Source organism: Ammospiza caudacuta, chromosome 17 (genome assembly GCF_027887145.1).
Source record: "Ammospiza caudacuta isolate bAmmCau1 chromosome 17, bAmmCau1.pri, whole genome shotgun sequence".
Classification (NCBI taxonomy): Eukaryota; Metazoa; Chordata; class Aves; order Passeriformes; family Passerellidae; genus Ammospiza; species Ammospiza caudacuta.
In genome coordinates this window covers 3,061,451-3,084,121 of record NC_080609.1, presented here as the reverse complement: position 1 = coordinate 3,084,121, position 22,671 = coordinate 3,061,451, and the positions used below count along the sequence as shown (strand labels likewise).

Below are 22,671 nucleotides of genomic sequence, written 5' to 3'. Positions count from 1 at the left end.
CCCAGTGTCCTGGGTCAGGAGCAAGAGCCACTGCCCTTGGGAAGGTGACAGGAGAACAGGGAGAGGTTCCCCAGCCTGGCCTTGGGCTTCATCATCGCTCCTGAATAATTCAGTGAGTGGCTCTGCCTGCTCCGGCCACACCCCCGCTAATGGCAGAAATCGATGCCTTCTTAATTCCTCATGGCCAGACAGCTCCTGCCTGTGCTGCTCTGGGCCCTGTCCCCCTGGGAGATGCTGATAATCCCAATTTTGTCTCACAGACTCTTGGAATCTCAGAATGGTTTGGGTTGGAAGAAACTTTGAAGCTCATCCCATCCCACCCCTGCCATGGCAGGGACACCTCCCACTGTCCCAGGCTGCTCCCAGCCCTGCCCAGCCTGGCCTTGGGCACTGCCAGGGATGCAGGGGCAGCCACAGCTGCTCTGGGCACCCTGTGCCAGGGCCTGCCCACCCTCACAGGGAACAATTCCCAATTCCCAATATCCCATCCATCCCTGCCCTCTGGCAGTGGGAGCCATTCCCTGTGTCCTGTCCCTCCATCCCTTGTCCCCAGTCCCTCTGCAGCTCTCCTGGAGCCCCTTCAGGCCCTGCAAGGGGCTCTGAGGTGTCCCTGGAGCTTCTCCTCTCCAGGTGAGCACCCCCAGCTCTGCCAGCCTGGTTCACTGGGGCTGTGCAGGTGTTTGCAAGGATCCTCTTTCCATGTGGTCCTTGGGTGCTGGAGGAAGCAGCACCAGCGTCCCCAGGATTGCACTGGGGGAGTTCCATGGGATCAGGTCCCCCAGGCCCCCTGGTGCCAGGGCCTGGCATCCACCCAGGCACCCACTCACCAGAAGCACAGCTGCAGGAGCAACAAAAATGTTAAAATTTAATGCCTTGGCTAATGGGCTGAGCAGAGTGGAGCAGAAACCTGGAGAAAAAGGGAAGAGGATGAGAGTGCCCAGTGTCTCATGGCTTCCCCCTGCACCCTCTGCTTCCTGGAAAAAGAGGACACAAGACCCTCCTGCCTCACTAAATAAATCCCACCACAGTGTTGAACCAAGGAGACAGTCACAAATCCATGTGGCTCCTGGTGGGGCCCCACAGGAGCTCCCAGTGAGGGACAGAGCCCTGAGGATGAGACCTTGCCCACGGGAACCCAGGTTCCACCATCCTCTCCAGCACCACCTGCAGCTCTGCTGGTGTGTCCTGAGCTGTGAGATGTGGCTGGGACTGTTGTTCTGTGATCTGTCAGAGCTGGGGCAGTTATCCTCTGTTCATGGGCAGTTTTCTTTATCTCTCCCCCAGCCAACCCTCCCTTCAGGAGATCTCTGCTGTCCATGGCCACTGAGTGTCCTTGCAGGGCTGATCCAATCCCAGCATCCCATGGGGAGATGCTGTGCCCAGGGGAGGATTCCCACCTGGATTCCTACCTGGATCCAATCTGAGCCTGGCACAGCACAGCAGCCTTTGCCCCCTGCACTGCCAGAGGAGCAGCTTTCTGCTGCCCTGCATGGCCAGAGGGAGCCCAGGCCCATCTGCAGCAGCCCTGGAGCTGCAGAGGAAAACTCCCCCCTTGTGCAGGATCCCTGCTGCAGCAGAGCCACAGCTGGCACTGCAGGAGGGCTGAGCCCCCCTGGGATGGGGCTGGGACACCCCCCTGACACACAGGGGACAGGGCATGGTCTGACTCTGGCAGTGTTGTTTTGTATTACTGCATTTTTATTTCATTTTTATTTTCTTCCCTAGTAAAGAACTGTTATTCTTACTCCCATATCTTTGCCTGAGAGCCCCTTAATTTCAAAATTACAATAATTCAGAGGGAGGGAGTTTACATTTCCCACTTCAAGGGAGGCTCCTGCCTTCCTCAGCAGACACCTGGCTGTTCAAACAGAGACACGGTGTCCCCCAGAACAGTGGGATGCTGAGAGCAGGGAGAGGCACAGAAGGGCAGCTCAGGACATCCTGCTGGGCTGTCTGGCTGGATTTGAGGTCTGGGAAGAAGGCTGGGACAGACTGAACTTGGTGTGGGTTCAAAAGAAGCCACAGCCTGAACGAGTCCTCTCTCCCCATCTGCAAGAGAGCAGAGGGAGAGCAGTGCCCTGATTCCTGCTGCTCCTCTGCCTTGGAGCTGCTGGGATAGCTGGCTGGGATGCTGACATGAATTTCCAGGGCTCCATTCCAAATATTCTCAAGCCATCAGATGTAGCCATGATCTTTTATGAAAAATCCTTTCCTTAGGATTTTTCCTCCTGAGAAGCTGAGAGGCCTCAGGAACAAAATGTAGACAATGATTATCTGCTGCTGTGGAATGCAACAGGTGCATCTGTGATTGGTCTCATGTGATTGTTTCTAATTAATGGCCAATCACAGTCAGCTGGCTTGGACTCTCTGAGACAGAACCTTTTGTTATCATTCTTTCCTATTATATTCTTAGCTAGCCTTCTGATGAAATCCTTTCTTCTATTCTTTTAGTATAGTTTTAATATAATATATATCATAAAATAATAAATCAAGCCTTCTGAAACATGGAGTCAGATCCTCATCTCTTCCCTCATCCTCAGACCCCTGTGGACACCACCACAATCAGACCCACAAAGCCTGGCTGGAGCTGGGTTTGCTGTGCTGCCCTCACGAGTCCTTCGGGACCTGCCCAGTCCCCATGGGCTGGGGGCAGCCACCCTTGAGAGGGAATTCTGAAACCATTCCCAGGGGAATGAGCAGTGCCAGAACCCCAGAATAACCCCAAATAAATATTCCCAGAGCAGGAATGGAGGCAGGAACACCTGGCCAGGAACTAGCAGTGGCCACAAAGCCACAAATGTCCCTCTGAGCAGTGTGCCCGGCTGAGCACCAAGGCAGGACCCAGCCCCAGCCCTGTCCTCAGGCTCTGCTGGGTTTAGATCATTAATTATCCACTTTTGTACTTTCCTCAGGAATTTGGACTCAGGAATTTTTACCTGCTGGGTTTTTACAGCTTGCTAAATAAGCAAATTCCTTGCCAAGGAACTTGGGAGACGTGGGGAGCCGTGGGGCTTTGTGGACAAAACTTTTCCAAGCTGCTTTATTGGACTTATAAAACACAGTTTAACCCTTTTCATCACGTTGCTTTGCATGAGGTGGCAGGGCAGTAAAATGCTCATTTCTCCATGGCATTCCCAATGAGCTGCAACTCAGTTTGTGGCAGGAACAATAAAGGAGATGGAGCAGAGGGGAGGGATGTGAGGGGAAGCACAGGCAGCTGCGTGAGGCTCAGACTCACCCTGAGGGCAAAACGCTGCAAAACAGGAATAAAGCAATTAAATGAGATGAATATTTGAATGTGGGATTGAAGGGGCTGGAATCAAGGCTGGAGCAGTGCAGGAGGCTTGGAGAACAGGCATTTCAGTGCCTGCTTGTAATAAAAATTGAGAGATAAACCATGTGGTAACAAATTATTTTCACAAATCCTGTTCCCTTCATCTCCTCAAACAGCTGTTCAGCTCCATGGCATTTCCATTCCTTCTGTGTTTTTAAAACACAAAGTTACCAAATAAATTCAGAAAAAGGTGGGTGGCTTCTCCAGCCTGGGGGCTGCTCCAGGCCCAGTCCAGGCCCTGCTGCTTCCTCCCAGGGACGGAGGAACCCAGATTGAAATGAGGGCTGGCACAGGCACTGGTTTGGGGGTTTTTAAAGCCTTTGCATTAAAATCCTGCTGATTTTCTTTGAGAAATGGCACTTCCAACAATGGGAAAAGCAGGCCTGGGGCCTGGCATGGCCACATTCCCAGGACAGGCTCATCCTAGTGCTCCGGTGATGCTGGAGGCTGATGGGAAATTCCCACTTTGTTTTTTCATGGATCAGCAACCACAGGAGGTCCCTCATGGGGCCATGTCAGACCTGGGGTTTCCTGTGTGAGGCACAAGGACACTGGGGACACCTGGATGTGTCTAAGGGGGCCTGGAAGGAAGATGGGCACAGACCTTTTGTAAGAGCCTGGAGAGCCAGGACACAGGGAATGGCTCCCACTGCCAGAGGGCAGGGATGGATGGGATATTGGGAATTGGGAATTGTTCCCTGTGAGGGTGGGCAGGCCCTGGCACAGGGTGCCCAGAGCAGCTGTGGCTGCCCCTGGATCCCTGGCAGTGCCCAAGGCCAGGCTGGGCAGGGCTGGGAGCAGCCTGGGACAGTGGGAGGTGTCCCTGCCATGGCAGGGGTGGGGTGGGATGAGCTTTAAGGTCCCTTGAACCCAGACCTTTCCATGCTTTATGATTCCTTCACCTTGGGACAGATGTTTCTAAAGAAAAGTCTTGCAAAACTGAGCCTCACATCCCTGAGGACAGGGACAAGTGGGATAGAGGAGAAATATCCCTGTAGGGATCCAGGAGGTTGGCAGGAGGTTCCTTCTTCAAGTTCCCTTCAGCTGCTCCATCCCTCCCTCCCTCCAGACACTTGGGGCTGTTTTCTATCAGAGACCCCCAAAAATCCCCTCCTCACCCCACAGTGGCTGGGGAGGCTCAGGAGATCCCTGTCCCCGCTGTCCCCAGCTCCTCACAGCACGTGTCTGCACCCAGCCCTGCCGGGATGACAAAGGCTGATAATGGGATTATCCTTTTAATGATCCCCATGGAAACGAGCCCTGCACATCCCAGGGGAGCCCTGCAAGGACCCAGCTCCAGCCTGGAGCCACACAGACACCTCGGCTCTGCTGGGGGGTGGAGAGGGCTTGTAGGGGGTTTGGAGCAGTCAGAGGAGCTCTGGAGGTGTTGGGGAGATTTGGGAGGTGTTTTAGTGGTTTTGGAGGTATTGGAGAGCTTTTGGAGGTGTTGTAGTGGTTTTGGAAGTGTTGGAGAGGTTTTGGAGATGTTATGGAGATTTTGGAGGTGTTGTAATGGTTTTGGAGGTATTAGAGAGCTTTTGGAGGTGCTGTAACAGTTTTGGAGGTTTTGGAGGTGTTGTTATGGTTTTGGAGGTGTTGGAGAGGTTTTGGTGGTGCTGGGAATATTGGGGAAGTTTTGAAGGGGATTTGGAAGGGTCAGAAGAGTTTTGGAGAAGTCAGAGGAGTTCTTGAGGTGTTATGGAGATTTAGGAGGTGTTTTAATGGTTTTGGAAGTGTTGGGGAGATTTTGGAGATGTTGGAGAGGTTTTGGAAGTGTTGGAGAGGTTTTGGAGGTGTTGTAATGATTTTGGAAGTGTGGGAGAGGTTTTGGTGGTGCTGGGAATATTGAGGAAGTTTCAGAGGGAGTTTGGAGGTGTCAAAAGAGTTTTGGAGAAGTCAGAGGAGTTCTGAAGGTGTTGGAGAGGATTTAGAGATGTTGGAGAGATTTTGGAAGTGTGGTGATGGTTTTGGAAATTTTGGAGAGGTTTTGGAGATGTTATGGAGATTTTGGAAGTGTGGTGATGGTTTCGGAAGTGTTGTAGAACTTTTGAGGACACTGGAGGCTTTTGGTGGTGTTGTGGAGGAGTTGGAGGGGGTTTGAAAGTGTTGGAGACATTTTGGAGAGGTTGGAGAGATTTTGGAGAGGTTGCAGTGGGTTTGGAGAGGTTCTGGAGGTAATGGAGAGGTTCTGGAAGTGTTGGAGGGGTTGAGGAGGTATTGAAGTTTTGGAGGTGATGGGGAGGTTTTGGAGGAGTTGGAGAGGTTTTGGGGGTGATTGAGAGGTTTTGGAGGTGATGGAGAGGTTTTGGAGGTGTTAGAGAAGCTTGGCAGAGGTTGAAGGGGTTGTGGAGGTCATGGAGAGGTTTTGAAGGAATTGGAGAAGTTTTGGAGGGGTAGGAAGGGTTATGGAGGGGTTGGAGAGGTTTTGTAAGTGATGGAGAAGTTTCAGAGGGGTTGGAGAGGTTTTGTAAGTGATGGAGAAGTTTCAGAGGGGTTGGAGAGGTTTTGGACATGATGGAGAGGCTCTGGAGGGGTTGGAGAGGTGTTGGTGGTGATGGAGAAGTTTTGGTGGTGATGGAGAGGTTCTGGAGGAGGAGGAGAGGTTCTGGAGGGATAGGAGGGGTTGTGGAGGGTTTGGAGGTATTGTAGGGCATTTTGGAGGTCTCAGGGAGGTTTGGAGGTGATGCAGAGGCAGGGTTTGGAGCCTGGGAGTGCCCACAATGATCCATGGGCACCTCCAGGCCGTGTCTCCTCAGCTGCTCCTCCCTGGGCAGTTCCCCCCACAGCCAGGCCCAGGAGCAGCATTCCTTGCAGGATGAGCAGGACTGGGGCTGGTGGGCTCAGTGCTGTGCTGAGAGAGTGAAAATAAAATCCTCCATGATGGAAAATCCTCATGGAGCCCCACGGGACCGCTGAGCCCTAACCTCCTTGTGGAGCTGGGGACAGCCCCAGCCCCACAGATGGCTCATTCCCCTCCTGCTGGTGTTTAATCCTCTGAAGGAAGTGCCAGCCTTTGCAATGTCCCCACGGGGCTGCTGTCCCCTCTAAAGCCTGTTAAGCCACCAGGCTGAGCGGCCCTTTGTCCCTGCAGGTGCCACGGGGATTTGGGAGCCGTGAGGAGCACTTGGATCTGCATCAGCCTCACAGGTTTGGGGTTCCAGTGTGTGGGAAGGTGCTCTTTGTGGATGAAGTAACAAAATTATCTTTTGTTTCTTTATAAAAGAAAAAAGCTTAAAAGTTTTTTTTTCATTAAATAAAAAGACACTTCATAAGACTTCACTTTAAAAATAGCTAATTAAATAGAAGTTTAAAAAATTGTTTAAGTAATTATTAGAAAAATAAGAGAACAAAGAAAGGAATGGCTTTTTGAAGTGTTTTATTAAGAGTAAGAACTTCTTACCTTAGTTTACTTTTTTTTTCTGTAAAAATATTTTATTATTTTGCCTTTTATTAAAACTTTTCTCTTTCCAGCATTACCACAAAAGCCATCCTGCTAATTTTATGCCATCTAAAGTAGCTAAGCTATCTCAAGTGTAACATAGATCTCCAAGAGATTTATATTACTCTCATAAGACCTAACTCAAAGAGACCCTTCTATCACCAGTGGTTCCCAGCTCCTTGATTTTGGGAGGCAGCAGCTGGGACCTGGATCTCAGTTTTCCTACCATTAATGCCCTGGATGAATGGATCTGTTGATGTCTTTGCTCCTGGCCAGCTCAGGCAATGGAAGGGTGATGGCCACAAGGAGCTCCAGGCTGAGGCAGTCCTGGGACATGGGAGCAGCCAGAGGATCCCTGCCATGGAGCTTTGTTGTCCTTGCTGGGAGGGCTGGGAGGGTCGGGGGTTTGTCTCACCCTGGTTTGTTTAATTACTTAATTAGTTACACAGGCACAAAGCCAGGAGCCACATCTGGAGCCCTGGGAGCTCCTTGTGGGGCAGGAGCTGGGGGGCAGCACTGGGGGCAAGGCCCAGGGCTGGATCCAGGGACAGCTCCGGCTGCAGGCTCAGGTACAGGCCCTGGCCCACGGCTGGGTCTATCCCCCTCCCTATTTCTAACCCCATCCCATCCCATATCCATCCCCAATCCCATCTCCAATCCCATCCCATCCCCAATCCCATCCCATTCCATTCCATCTCCAATCTCATCCAATCCCATTCCATCCCACGTCCAAACCCATCCCATTCCATCTCCAATCCCAATCCTATATCCAATCCCATCCCATCCCATATCCATCTCCAATCCCATTTTCAATCCCATCCCATCCCAAACCCCATCCCGTTCCATCTCCAATCTCTATCCCATCAGCAATTCCATCTCCAATCCCATCCCATCCCATCCCATTCCACCTCCAATCCCAATCCCCAATCCCATCCCATTCCATCTCCAATCCAATCCAACCCCATCCCATCCCATCCCATCCCATCCCATCCCATCCCATCCCATCCCATCCCATCCCATCCCATCCCATCCCATTCTAATCAATCCCATTCCATCCCATCTCAACCCCATCCAAGCCCCGCCCAAACCGGGCGTGCCCGTACGTAGCCCCGCCCACCCACGCACAGCCCAATCAACTCCCATTTCCTGCCGCGCGGGAAAACGCCCTCGGCGCATGCGCAGTGCGGAAGGGGCGGGCCAAGCGCAGCTCCGGCCGTGCCCTTCCCTCAGCGCCCCGCGCAGCGCCGCGCCCTTCTCCAATATGGCGGCGCACAGTGCTCCGCGCCGAGTTGCGCATGCGCAATACCGCTGCCCGGCCCTGATTGGCTGCGGGCGCCGGTGAGCGCTTCCGGTGGGAGGGCGGGGCGGGCCCGGGATGCGCCTGGCGTAGCCCCGGCACCGACACCGGCCCCGCACCGCGCCGCCGCCGCTCCCGCCGCCCTGCCCGGCGCCCCGGGGCTCCCCGTCCCGCCGCTTGGGGAGACCCGGGGGCTGGGTGCCGGCAGCTCTCCGGTGCCCGTGGCTGCGCGGCCGGCGGGGGCTCGCCGGTGCATGGGCGGGGGGGCCCCGCCGGGCCACCGCCGGCCATGAGATGAGCGGAGCGCGGCGCCCTGCCTAGAGCCGCCCCCGGGCCGCCGCGGCCATGGTGAGCTGGGGCAGCGGGGACGGGAGCGTGGAGGGAACGGGGGATGGTCCCGCGGGGCCCGGACACCGGAGCGTGAGGGGCCGAGGGGCGGCGGCACCCCCGGGACAGGATGTGAAGGGCCAGGAAGGCACGGATCCCTCCTGGTGCCCGGGCTGCTGGGAATTCCGGGTTTGTGGCGTTAAAGCCGAGGGGTGCCCTGGCAGCTGTGGCTGCCCCGGTCCTTGGCAGTGCCCAGGCCCGGCCGGGAGCAGCTGGCACAGCCGAGCCCGGCACGGCCCAGCTTGGCACAGCCCAGCCAGGCACAGCCGAGCCCGGCACAGCCGAGCCCGGCACGGCCCAGCTTGGCACAGCCCAGCCAGGCACAGCCGAGCCCGGCACGGCCGAGCCCGGCACGGCCCAGCCAGGCACAGCCCAGCCAGGCACAGCCGAGCCCGGCACAGCCGAGCCCGGCACGGCCCAGCCAGGCACAGCCCAGCCTGGCACAGCCCGGCCCGGTGCAGCCCAGCCTGGCACAGCCGAGCCCGGCACGGCCCAGCTTGGCACAGCCCGGCCCGGCGCAGCCCAGCCTGGCAAAGCCGAGCCCGGCACAGCCCCAGCCTGGCCCTGGACGTGGCCCGGGATGAGTCTCAAGGTCCCTTCACACCCAAACCATTGGGTGATTAAATTCTCCGGCGCCAGCTGTGGGCTTGCCCTCACGGCCTCCTTGGGTAAGCCGAGGAGTGACCTGGATTCTGTTCCGTGCTGGGGACAGCGGCCTTGGCTGTGCCCACAGGGACAGCGACAGAGCCAACCCGCTGGGATCTGCACAGGGCTGTCCTCCCCTCGGTACCATCCCCAGGAAAGGTCTCAGGAGCGTCTCTGACCGTGTGGGTGCCCACAGAGCCAGGCTGGCGGCGCTGGCAGGCGGGCATTGCCCCCAGGGCATCGGGTGCTGCTCGCTGCCACCACCCCAGAGCTGCTGATCTTGTGTTCCCCTTGCTCTACCCACAGGGATATCTTCTATCCCAATACTGGTATCCCACCTTGTACCCCAGTTTTTCTTGGGGTGACCAAAGGAGCCCTTGGCAGGCGGGCAGCAGTGGGGAGATGCTTTCAGCAGCCCTGGATCTGCTCTGGGACCCTGCCCTGGCTCACCCAGAGACCCCACTGAGCTCAGGCTGCAGTTCCTGGCCTGGTGTTCACCCCACTCCACCTTAACCTGCCTTTGGTGGTGTAGGATCAGGCTTTGCACTCCTTTTATTCCAGAATTTGGGATCCTGGTTGTGAATTCCTTCACCCAAGAGCTGGGGTAATCACATTGCTCACTGTGTGATGTGCTCCTGGTACATGAGTGGTGTTTTATTGAAACTTTGGTCTCTGTAGCCACTTTGGTGAGCTCCAGTAGGCCCTTGCCCAGGCTTTGCTGCTTCATGTGGGACACAGTCTTCTCAGTAAAATATATATAAATATATTATTATATATATAAATACTGGCAATATTTTATAGCAGTAGCCTGAGGGTGCTCAGGGTGGGCTCCTGATGTGTGTCCCAGCTCCTTGTGGCTTTAGTTTCAGGCAAAGGGGGATTTTTGAGGTGGATTCTTAGTGACCAGCCCATGTTCAAGAAGGTGAATAAATGGTTTGCAGGGTTTGCCAGGCCAGGCTGTGCACTTCACAGTGCAGCTGGCAAAAATTAGTTCTCCCCTCACCTCCCTGTGGACACACACATTTCTCCTCCTGAATTACACCTTGCTTTCTTCTTTTTTTTCCCTTCACCATCCACTGTTTGGCTGCCTGTGGAAGTTGAGCAGCAGCCCCTGGGCTCTGCTGCAGGATTTACTGTTGTAACTCATCATGTGACTCCTGGGCAAGATTTTCCTTCTGTTCCCATTTCCCTGGAGTCTACAGATGGGCATGTTCTGCTGCTAGAGCACCCTCCTTCCTGGAAACAGTTGGGAAAGTGTGAAGAGGAGCTGCTGGAAGGCACACAGGGAACAAATAAAACAGAATTAAACTCTGCTCCAGGAGAGCAGGCTGCTGGGAGCAGGTTTTCCACAGTGGGGCTGAGCTGGGTTCATGGGGAGGGATGAATTAGAGCTTGATTAACTGGGCAGGGATGTTGGGAAGGCAGGAGGGAATGCAGTGATGCACAGTGAGCTCAGGCACTGCAGATGCTGGGAACAAACCTCTCTTTGCTGGGCTGAGTTGCCACTCATGGCTCAGAAATCTTCATGCCACTCAAAGGTTGGGTTTGGAGGAAGCTTTAGTGTTTCTGTGCTTTGCAGAGAGCTCTGTGAGGGGGTTTTGGGGCTGTTCCTGCCTGCTCTGTGTCTCAATAGTGTTTGTGCACTGTTTGGGGCCCCAAACTCCAGTTTGGGGCTTCCTGAGGGAAAGGAAAGGTGGTGATGCTGTGGTGTGTCTGCAGGGAGAACAGGATTCTGCAAAATCCAGCTGGATTCTCTGGAGTTCATCTCTGAGCACATCCAGCTTCAAGCTTTGCTTTCACACACCACAAGTTATTGCATTGTTTCCTCCTCACCTTTTAAAGAATTTTATGAACAGGTTCAAAGTAAATATTGTTGATGGAGCTGTCCTTGGAGGGATTTATTTTCTGTCCAAATTAGCCATGGCTTTGTCTCATCACTCTTTCCTTCACCTTTGTTCCTTCCACTGGTGAAGATGAACCATCTTTGAAGCCCTAGGAGCCCAGCTGGGATCTCCTGAGCAATCCCCTCACCTGGGAATTGCATTTGCACCTCCCTCATGAGGCTGGGATTTCAGTGCTTGCCTCTGGGAAACACATCCTTCACTCTGTGGGATTTGCATCCTGCCAGCAAGCAAAGCAGCTCGGGAGCAGGGGCTTCCAGGAGATGCTGCAGTGTGAGGTTTGGGATGCAGGGATGCTGGAGAGCTGCAGCCCAGACAAATCCCACTCCCCCAGGCTGTGCCTGGCCTGCAGAGCAGACAATGGAGGTTCCCAGCCCCAGGGAGTCTCGTGGCCCTGTGCTGGGGGAGGCACTGAAATGGAGCAGGCAGTGGGCGGCTGCAGCTCGCCTGCTCCCGAGTTCCCCACAGCAGCATCTGCCTTTCACTCCACAGCCTCTCTTCCCACCTGCCTGGATTTTAGCAGTGAGTGCTGTTGTTTTCTCGTGCCTGGAGCTGCCTGTGATGGTTGCAGCCTTCCTTCCATTCCGGAAGGAGCGGATGGTGTGTGGATTGCAGCTTGTCCTGCCAGGTGAGGCTGCTGAGCCCTTGGCTTATCCTGCTGCTCGTGGTTGCCAAGGAGCTGCTGCTGCTCCATTGCCAGAGCAGCTCCTGTTTGTTCTGTGTCAGCCCTGCTGAGCTGGTGGCCCTGAGGCTGGCTCAGGCTGTGCCTGGCAGCCACAGCTGCTCTGGGGACACTCCTGCTCTTTGCAGGACGTTGGGACAGGAGGGAGCAGCAGCTTCGTGCTCCTGCAGAGCCCCTTGGCCTGGCTGTGCCATCACCCTGGGGACACCTGGGCCCTGTGTGGGCTGTGCTGCTGTTCCTGGCCCAGGTGGCCTCAGGGGTGCTGGGGTGAGCTCAGGGATCCTGTTCCACACAGCCCTGCTCAGCCTGGGGTCCTACTGAATCCTTAGGTGATACTTAAATTAAACATTCTGATTCCTGAAGTGCAGCCAGGTTCCTGAAGGGGGGAGTTGTCCAGGCAGGAGGGCTTTGAGCAGCTCTGGAGCTGCCCTGAGCTTTGGGACCTCAGGGACACGGACAGGAGCGTGGTGCCTTTGCTCCTCTGCCATTTGTCCTGAGGTACAGCAGCAGTCTGTGACTTTTATCCCACCATTGAAGCAGAAAATCTACTATAATGAGATTGCAGAGTCTCCATGTTGTCTCAGAGGTGCTGTGCTCCTTTTTCCTGTCCCAGGTGAGCTCAGGGATGCTGCTGTCCCTGTCCCAGGTGAGCTCAGGGATGCTGTGCTCTGAGGAGATGGGATGATGCTGCTGCTGCTGCCCAGGCAGAAGTGCTGGCACATTGCAGGTGGGCCCAGTTTCTCAGCAGGGCTCTGTGATGAAGAGGGAGCTGAGGGTGCTGTCCCCTCCCTCTGTCCCCCAGCTGAGGTGCAGCATCACAACCCCACCCCTGAGGTTCTGTCTGCTCTCAGTGCTCCCCTCCATGAGCAGCTCAATACAAGCAAACCCTCTCTGGAACCCTTCTGACTCAAAGCAGGGTAGGAACTTGGAAGTTCCAGCCTCAGCTCCAACATCTGGCTTCCTTTTTTGGCCAGCAAGTCACAGTGTGACTCTGTGTGCCCCCAGTTATCTCCCCTCTATTAAACCATCAAACTGGGGGTGCTGATTAATGCTGATGACCTTTCCCAACTCTGCAGCAAGGCCTGGGGAGCTCTGGAGATGAACCAGGAGTGGAACTGGAGCAGGAGAGCTGATCTCTGCTCAGATGCTTCCTCCAGCAGCAGAGCTTTTTCTCAGAACAAAACAGCTCATTTAGCAGAATGGTTGCACATAATCCCTTTCAGGACCTATAATAATTCCAACACATCCATATTTCAAAGACCTGGGTAGCTAAATGCAGGCTGCAGGAGGACTAAAAGCTATCAAGGTAAAATTGTTGAGCCTCCAGGTTCACTAAATGAGCTTGAAAAGCTCATTTCCACTGGCTGTTGCTGATGGATGGGTGCTGGTGGCTGTAATTATTTCAGCAGAAAAGCATTAAAATCTGGCAGGTACCACAAAGCTCCTGCCATGGACTTCAGTGCTGTGCAGAGATGCATGGATACCCAAAAACTCCAAGAACTTTGGGTTCAGTTGGGTGAATTAATTGCACATTGTTAGCTGGTGTCATTTAGGAACCAGGTAGCTGCTGTTAATGTTGGATTTATACATCAGTGTGTGCAAAGTAGAAGGAAATGTGGCTTTGAGGTGGATAGGCTGATACCTGCCTGTAGAATGTGCCCTAAAATCCTTCCCAATCATTATCCTCTGTCCCACAGCAGATATTTCCTCTTAGGAACTATATTTATATTTGGGTCACTGCTGCCTTGGCTCTCTCTGCATCCCAGGTGTCAACAAGACAACCTTCTTCTTTGAGAGAGAAAGAAAAGGTGTCTGCTGCTTTGTTTTATCAAAATGAAATGTTTAGACTCCCATTTATATAGAATAATTTTTGGAATCCCATTTCCAGCATTTATTACATGTGCAGCATGTGCTGTTCTCCCTTGTAGGCCTCCTTGTTCCGACCAAAATGTAAATATTGATATTTTGGTAGAGGAAAAGCAATTGGCTTTTCCCCTACTGATCCTGATGGTCAGGGACTTTCCTACTGGTCCAGGCACCCCTGGGGTTTATTTGTGGGTTCTCTCCTCTGGAATTTTGGGGTGATGCAGCTTCTCCTGGGCTAAGAAGCTCCTACAGCTTATGGTGAAGCAGCTCTTTCCAATCTTACCTTCCCTCCACACACATTTCATTCTTTTCTTTATCCATGTTTCTCTTTTCTGTTTACACTCAGGATACTTTCACTCCACAAGAGCTATTCCAGGCTCTTCTAGCAACACCATAAATTCCTCATTTTTTTTTCTCTCCCCCTGATCTTCCCTGACCCTTCTCCTATGTGGATCATGCCCATAATTCCATTTCTTTTCCCATTTCCAGCCCTTTGCATTCACACTCCAAATTCTCTTTTATTTGTTCCAGCATCTCCAAGCTCGTGGCTGGATCTCTGTGTGTATTTTTAGCATTTTGACTTAATATTTTATTAGGGCTTTAATTGCAGCATGGAGCTCTTCCCAAGAGGGATTGTCCTGGTTCCTTTTTGTCCCCTCTTTGGAGAAAGGAGTGTGCTCATCTGTTTTGTTACTGCCTTGTCAGGATGCCAAAGCCAGCATTGGATGCAGCTTTCCAGAGGGGAATGAGGGTTTTTTTTTCCCTTTGGAGAGATGTTTTGCCTGAAAAATCTGTGTTGTGCTCAGCTGGTTCCCTGCTGCTTCATTGAGTAAGAACAGAGCAGGTTCCTTCTGCATGGCAGTTCCACCTTTTCTTTGGCATGAGGAGCAGTTTCATCCATGGGAGTTTGGCTCAGTTTTGGTGTCTCTGGTGTTCAAAATCAGGATGTGGAGAGGATAGAGCAAAACCAGCTCCTGGGCATGGCTGCAGTTGTTGTTCCTCATCCCATTCCCTAACCCTTGGGTTATGGGGGATAAACCTGTATTTCCTACAGTTCCTTGGCTTTCTTTTTGCAAGGGTGAAGGAAACCAAGAGGACCAAGTGCTCCAAGATGTGGAAGTGTGAGGTCAGTGCTCAGGAGGCAATTCCTGCTCCCAGCCCCTCCTCTGATGCTGGGTTTGGGACTGGGGAAAGCTGCAACTTTGGCTTTCAAAGCTGCTTTTCCCTGTGTTCTGCTGGTGTTTGAAGGAGCTTGTTGGGTCATGGTGACCCTTTGGGTCCCCCAGGACAAATATTGGCCCAGCAGAGCCCCCTGATGTGGGCAGGGAGCCCAGAACCCCCCCAGAGCTGCAGGGGTGAGCAGCAAGGGGCACTTGTGAAATCCCCCAAAGTGCAGCAGCCCTGCAGATGTCAACATCTTGTTTTTCTTTAATTGGACTGGATGTCCTCACTGTGTGAGCTGTACTTTGAAAACATTTTAATTAACAAAAATCTTAGTTATTCCCATGGTGTTTCCCATGGTGGTTTCATTATACACTCTTAAATGGCCAGCAGAAGTTTTAATGCTCTTGCCAGGAATGAAATTTCTGGAGTTTCAATTTCTGAAATTTTTTGAGTTTCATGGAGTTTCAATTTCGAGTTTCACAATCCTTTTTCCTTTTCTCTGACAGGGGGTGAGGGTCTGAAAATTTCATATTTTCGTGTAGTATAATCACACCTCCTTGGAAATCAGGTCTGGCTGCTGTAATGTATTGGATCAGGTATAATCCTGCCCTAAGTTTGCCCTAAACCTTGCACCTTGTGTAGCCACGTGTTGGGACAGCTTTTCCCCATGGTAATGGGCTTAGTCCTGCCAGGCAGAAGTGGATGGAGAAAAATCAGCAGGATTTGCTTGCTGGAGTAGAGGTACCTCTTTAAGAAATCTGCTGAATAATTGGTTTTTTCTTACATTCACTTTCTTTTTTTGCTTGCCCTGGTGCTTCCCATTTCCAGCTCTGCATATGTGTATAATTCCAGAGCCTCCTTCACTTGAGGCTACAAACAACTGTGATTCAGAGCCTTCCCTGGGTATTATTGGGACTTGTCTGGAGGCTGAGATAAATAAGGGTTTATTTGTGGCTCTGCTGACAGTGAGGGATTTGAGAAGTGTTTTTAAAAATCTCTCCATGCATCTTGGACTCCTCAGAGCTGCTACACAGCCACGCCAGGTTCTTCACTCCTGGCATTTGGGCATCTCTCTGATCAAAGGAGCTCCTGTGTTTGTAAAAGTGGAGAGGAGCAAGGGTTTGCATTTTTAAGTGTCAGATTTTCACCTGTAAGAGCATGAAGAGTGTTCTCTGTAGGAAGAGTCATTACAACCACAGGAAGGATGTGGAGCTCTTGGAAAGAGTCCAGGGCAGCCCATGGAGATCCCCAAGGCTGGAGCCAGGCTGGCAGAGCTGGGGGTGCTCACCTGGAGAGGAGAAGCTCCAGGGACACCTCAGAGCCCCTGCCAGGGCCTGAAGGGGCTCCAGGAGAGCTGCAGAGGGACTGGGGACAAGGGATGGAGGGACAGGACACAGGGAATGGCTCCCACTGCCAGAGGGCAGGGATGGATGGGATATTGGGAATGAGGAATTGTTCCCTGTGAGGGTGGGCAGGCCCTGGCACAGGGTGCCCAGAGCAGCTGTGGCTGCCCCTGGATCCCTGGCAGTGCCCAAGGCCAGGCTGGGCAGGGCTGGGAGCAGCCTGGGACAGTGGGAGGTGTCCCTGCCATGGCAGGACTGGCACTGGGTGGGCTTTAAGGTTCTTTCCAACCCAAACCATTCCAGGATCCTGTGATAGGTGTGGGGTACTGGGCACAGTGTGAGCTCATTTGCCACTGCTGCTCCTCTCTTGGTCTCTGCACCATTGCAATGAGATGATGATTGCATTTTTCTCAACACCTGTTACAAATTCTTTTTATAAGGATTTTTTATTCCCTTCACAAATCCTTTCCTCACCAACCTACTTATTTCCAAAGGACTCCTTGGGATCTTTTTTCCACCTGCCTGGTTAGAAGTGGGGTCACTTCCCCATAACCTCTGGAGGAAGTGTTGTCTCAAAGTGAGTGAAGCTGCATTTGGGGCAGCCCTGTGGTCCTGCCTGCTTTGTTTATGTAGAGAAAAGGGAAGAGATTTGTTCCTTGTGCCCGTGCTCCTGGGGCTCCTGCACAGGCCCCTCAGGGAAGGATGGGATCTCCCTGCAAGGGCTCAGAGCCTGCCTTGGGGTGTGGGGCATCCTGGGGAGCCCAGCAGAGGGAGAGTGTGAAGTGGAAGGAACAAAGCAGCTTCAGAGGTGTGAGTTTCTAGACTTCACTGGGGGAATTTAAGTGATTTCTGAACTGAGACAAGCACAGTCACCTTGCAGTGTTCTCACTTCTGGAAGCAGCTCCAGCACCCTTGGCAGATGCTCAGCTGTGTCTGAAGAGCAGATTTTGTGTGGCTGGTTTTGCTGATAACCCACAAAATGAGAAGTTCTAATCATTGATGGCTTCAAAAGTGGTGCCCAACAGCTGAGAACTGACTGAGCCCAGTGCCTGCTGAGGGAGGGATGTGGCTGGATTCTCAGGTTTAAGTTGCAAGTCCAAAAAGTGACTCCAGAGCCACCTCTGCCTGCTGTGCTTTGGTGATGTGCAGGGTATTGATCTTGAGGATTCTGCTTTGGGTCCTTCTGCACTTCTCAGCTGGGTATTATTTCAGCAACTGCTTGTTTGGGAAAATACTGTGTTGCTGAGCCCTTTCCAGCAGCTAAACCACAAGAAATCAATTAGGAAGTCAGCAGCACGTGACCAGCTGCCTTTCCTGGGTGTCAGGGACTCAGAAATTGCTCTTGGGCTTGTCTTCAGCAAGCGTGGCTTGAAACAGCACTGTTCCCAAACCACCCTTTGCTTTTTCCAGCCTGCTGGGATTGTTTTACTCCTTTGCTGGGTTTCTAAGAGAGTTCCTGGGAACTGGGTGGAGGACACGCTGCCTGCTGGGCTTGGTTATGTGGGTTAAGAGTTACTGGGTTAGAAAGAATCAGACTCAGACACTTGAGCCTGTTAATCAAAGTTCAACCTTCAAACCTGATGCCTGGTTAAGTGAATCTGCCTGTCCAAGAGGGTTTAAGAAATCAGATCCCTTGGGCATTGAAAAAGGTGCTGATTACTCGTGGAGCAGGCAGTGTTCCAGGTAAGATGATCTCTGGTGCAGAAATCAGGTTGGCACTGCTGGCTCTCCATGGCCTGTTCCACACAGCCCTGAGTCCTTAGGTGATATTTAGATTAAACATTCTGATTCCTGAAGTGCAGCCAGGCTCCTGAGGGGGGGAGTTGCCCAGGCAGGAGGGCTTTGAGCAGCCCTGGAGCTCAGGGGACACAGAGAGGAGCGTGGTGCCTTTGCTCCTCTGCCATTTGCCTTGAGGTACAGCAGCAGTCTGTGACTTTTATCCCACCATTGAAGCAGAAAATCTACTATACTGAGATTGCAGAATGTCCATGTTGTTGGTGATGTGCTGAGGTGGTCTCTGAGATGAGAGAGGAGAGCTGCCTTGCCCTGGCCCCAGGAGCTGAGCTGTGCTGGGAGCACTGAGGGGGCCCAGTCTGCTTTCGGTTCTGGAAACCACAAAAACATCTCTGAGGTGCAACAAGGAAACTGAGAATGAAGGCTGAGCCCTGGCCTGATAATATCAGCACAGCACTGCTGGGGAGCACGTACGCTGTGGGCTCCTGGTGCCAGAGCTCTGGTTGGAGACCCTGGAATGAGGGTGAACCCCCAAATTCTGCATTTTTAGCGAAATTTATTAAATCTAATGGGTAACACTGGTTTTGAGCTCCCAGCTCTGCCTCCTTGCAGGAGGATGCCTGCCTCCTTTTCTGGAGGATGTGTTGGGTGTCCTACAACTTTTTTGAAACACTTCATAATTCTGCTTTTCTTGCTAAGAATAAGAGTGTACTTCTTCCATGAATTTTACTGCCCTGAGTGACCCTGGGCTGTCCCAGGGGTTCTCCAGGGTTTTGTGAGCAGGCTTAAAGTGACCCACAAGCTTTCTGAGGGTGTGATTTCTAATTTACATGTTCATTATTACCATGTTGTGTTGGAGCTAGGGCAGGGAGGGGCTCTGAAAGACACCCTGGTAATCCTTCAATGAGTAAATTACTACCTCAGTACCTGAAGATGTTAGTGTTGTTAATACTCACCGTACATATGTGCATCATTAAGTTAGGCTTGACCATAAATAATAGAGAAAGAAGAAAACTCAGCAGCTGGAGTGTGGTTGTTTGTATTTTTAGATGTTTGACTGTGCTGTTAATTAACTGCAAACACTGGGAGCAGAAGGCTCTGAGGTGGAAGAGGATGGGACATTGCAATTAGCAACGACAGGGTGATGATGAGTTATTTTATACAGGTGCTGTGGATGAAATTATGAAATTTCATGTTTCTTGTCTGTTTATTTAACCCTATGCACGTGCCTGTTGATGGCAAAATAGCAATTCCAGCTGGGGATTATTCCATCAACCAGGATTCTCCTTGTGTGCTCCCCTGCAGTCCCTCCTCTCCTGGAAGCTGGTAGACATAGCTGACAGTGATGTTAACAGCTAAATGTGATAAAAGCTGAATCTGATAGCTGGGAGGAGGCTGGGCTGTGTGTCTTGCAGGGGAAATGGCAGGAGAGGGGGGATTGGGATGGAGAGGCAGGCTCCAGAAGGTGAGGAAGCTGCAGAGGGATCTGTGCAGGGTTTGGAGGTTTGGTGGGCTGGGGATGTTCAACAGCAGGAGCAGGGATGGACAGGGTGGGAATCAGAACCCAAAATCAGAACCCTGATGGCTTCAGGGGGTGGGAACAGCTCCCAGCACAACTCCCAGCTGTAAATAAAAAGTAGAGATGGCAGAAGGGGAGTTTGATGTGCCTGGGCTTTTCCTCCCTGCCACTGGAGGAGGCCTTGGGTGCTTGTGTGGTGGAAAATCCGTCCTTCCACATCAGGAAGGTGCTGCCTGAAGGATGAAGTCACCTCTGTAACATTGCAGCTGCAATTAACATCTTACTAAAAAAAGCTCTGGAGAGGGAATGCCTTAAATTTGGCTTGGAGTGGTATCCATTTGCAAACACATTAGGGAAAAAGTGAACAGCCCTAACCCTTCTCTGAGTTGTCATTAGCCCCAGTTGCTGTATTTAGAGCATCGTTTGTGTGATGGATGCTCTAATGGCAAACATTACAAGATTAACAGCTTGTGTTTTTATGGGCAAAGCAGTAGAGAAAATCTTTGCCCTCAACAAAAAAATCCCTTCAGAGAGCATAAAATGAAATAAAAAAAAAAAAAAAAAAAAAAGAGGAAGTGAACTCTAAATGAAAGCACTCATGGAGAAAATGGCTTTAGAAAGCACTTCCATGTCTTGCAGAATGAGCAGGTGCTTCTTTAAGGGCTGTGGTTGTGTTGGGTGATATGCAAACTAAAATTAGCATTGTATCTGCTCTTCAAGTGCATGTGCAGTGTCTAAAGTGCAGCCCAAGGATGGCTGCTCTGATGTTTGCTGGAGCTGCATGAGTAACTGGTTCTGCCCCAGTGCTTTAGTGATAGTCTGCATCTGAGCTTGTGATGGAGTCAGCAGCAGGGTACAAAGATTCTGCTTCTCCAGAGCCTCACTGAGGTGCAGCTGCAATATTGAACAGCCTGAAATGCAGGAGCTTGGCAGCTTTTTTTCCCCTTAATCAGCAAAAATCAGTTAATGACTCATGGAGCTGAAAATGTGACTGCAGGAGAGCCCTGAAATCAGCTGGTAGGGTGGGTCCTTCGTGGGGTGCTTTGGTGGATGGAGAATGATGTGGGATGTGCAGGTTCTTGGTAGCAAATCTTGTGTTTTCTGTCAGGAAAAGCTGCTGGAGCTCATTTTCCTGGTTGGAGGAGGGCACAGAGGGTTGGGAGTCCAGAGGTGACTGGAGTGAGTAATCATCTCCACCCCTCATCTGATAGTGCTTGAACACCTTTAGCAAACTAATGAGGGGAAGGGATGGGGAGGACAGACTGACAGTGGCTGTCCCACCCTGATGCACCCTGTCCTGCTCTGGTCACAGGGGACAGTTCCAGGGAGGGCAGAGCTGCTGCTGGCCCTATCTCTGTGTGTGTGGAGCCAGCTCAGCACTTAGAGGCACCAATCCTGGGGACAGTCACCTGTGACACCTCCCAGGGATGCTGTTTGGACCCAAATTCCAGGTCAAAGTATGGATGTGCAGCTGTGGCTGTGCTGGGTTTAGCCCTGCTTGGATTTAGCCTTTCTTTCACCTCTCTCTGCCTTGTTCCCCAAGGGAGCTGTGACAAGCACATCACCTTTGGCCCCAGGATCTGCTGAATTTGGCAGCCAGGACCCTCCCTGTGGGTCAGAGCTCAGCCATGGTGTTGAGCAGTGGAGCAGGGGTGGATGAGATGTGGCATATCTGATCTCCCTGCTTTTTGTGGGCTGCAGAGTTTTCTCTGCATGGAGAAAAGCTCACATCCCCTGCTCTGCAAGCAGCACTTGGAGAACTGAATAGATTTTCCTCTCACGGTTGGCAGAAGAGAGAAATGGCATTTTTTGATGTTTGATCCAGCCCTGGGAGGCTCTAGGGGTGAGAGGGGTCAGGTTTGACTTCTGAAAGAGTGGGAAGTATTTCTGTTTCAGTGGTTGCATATTTAGTAATGCCTCATGGAGGTGAGGCAAACTGCCAGCCCTGACACAGAAAACTGGGGTAGATTCTGTTTCTGATGGTCCACTTTTCCTGTAAAACCTTGGAAAATTAAATCTGTGCAGGACCCAGAATTTCAGACCAGAACATGAGCTCAGCACTGCTGGTTCTGCCCATCCTTCTCCTCAATGCAGAGCAAACAGGAAGCCCTAAAAGAAAGCAAACTGCTTGTTAATGTGGGAATGATGCTAGGAAATATCCCAGGTACAGCTCAAGTGCTCCAAACAGCTGCAATTTCATTGGAGTCTCACTGATCAGCTCCCCAGGTGTCTGGATCCAGGTACAGCCACCTTCCCCTGCAGCTCTGCACAGCTGTGTGACCTCCTTATCTCAGTGGCCTCCTTATCAGAGCCTTGCTGGACAGCTGGGGATGACCAGGTGCCTCCAGGACCTGGGGAACTTCAGGAATCCCCAAAGGCTTCAGCAAATGGAGGCCCTTGGTAAGCCCAGCCTGGAGTTGGGAGGGGATCCTGAGCTGGGCTTTGGTTACCTCAGACAATTTTTCCTCCTCCCAAAGAGCCCCAAGAAGTCAAACACGAGCACCGAACCATCCTGGAGGGTCCCACTGTGTCTTTGTGCCCAAGGTGGCCTTGGGTGTTCTCCACCCTGGGCTTTTCTGCATGAAATCCTCCTGTTCTGCTCTCTGGTTTATTTTTTTTTCCCTGCTTTTGACATGTTGAACATTGTGATTATGTTGTTCTGCTTTGGAAGACTGTGTTCCTAAGGAATGGGATCTTCCACATCTCAGTGCTGGAGGCAGTGGAGGACAAGTCAGTTGCTCAAGATTTATAAGAACTCCATAATTTATTTCCAAAAGCAGGATATAAATCTTGAATTTTGAAAAAAATGCGCTTATGTCAACTGCTCTTGCTGAGGAAGAGTTGCTGAATTAAATATCCAAAAACATCTGAGCCCTTTCACCCTGTGAAGAGCTGAGAGTTTTCCATGGATTGAGGTGATCTTGGTATTGGATGGTAGAAGGTGGCGTGGGCAGAGCAGTGCTGCTCTTAAAGAATTTGCATCAAATTAAGATTGGAAAGTCATCTTCGGGGGTTTGGCACCAGAAACTGCTGGTGAGACTCACTCTGTTAGCAGCAGAGAAGGAAAGTGCGGGGATTTAGGAAAGTACTGGATTTGTGTGTGTGGATCTGCTTGGGAGGAGCTTAGGACAGCTTAGCTCCCACAAATGGCAGTGTGGCCATATCCTAAGTCTTGAAGGATGCCACTTAGTCAGATACTTGTTTTTAAAGTGGGGCTCTTCCCCACAGAAATGCTGTTACCTGGCAATGGTGACTGGTAGGAGAGATCTGTGGCTGAAGGGAAGTTTGCAGCCCAAGCAGAAATGGATTAAAGCTGCAAACATTGGATTGGAAACATTGGACTGCTCTGCTTGGGTTGTT

The 22,671-nt window shown here is 52.0% G+C and overlaps 1 protein-coding gene across 1 annotated transcript in view; it reads left to right on the top strand.

Annotated features, from left to right (window-relative positions):
• Positions 1-8,212: 8,212 nt before the first annotated feature.
• Positions 8,213-22,671, top strand: part of XPO6 (exportin 6) — a 64,573-nt gene continuing 50,114 nt past the window's right edge. The window contains exon 1 of the mRNA XM_058815941.1: positions 8,213-8,418. Coding sequence (XP_058671924.1) covers positions 8,416-8,418 — 3 coding nt within the window. The 5' untranslated portion in view covers positions 8,213-8,415. The remainder of the gene's footprint in view (positions 8,419-22,671) is intronic.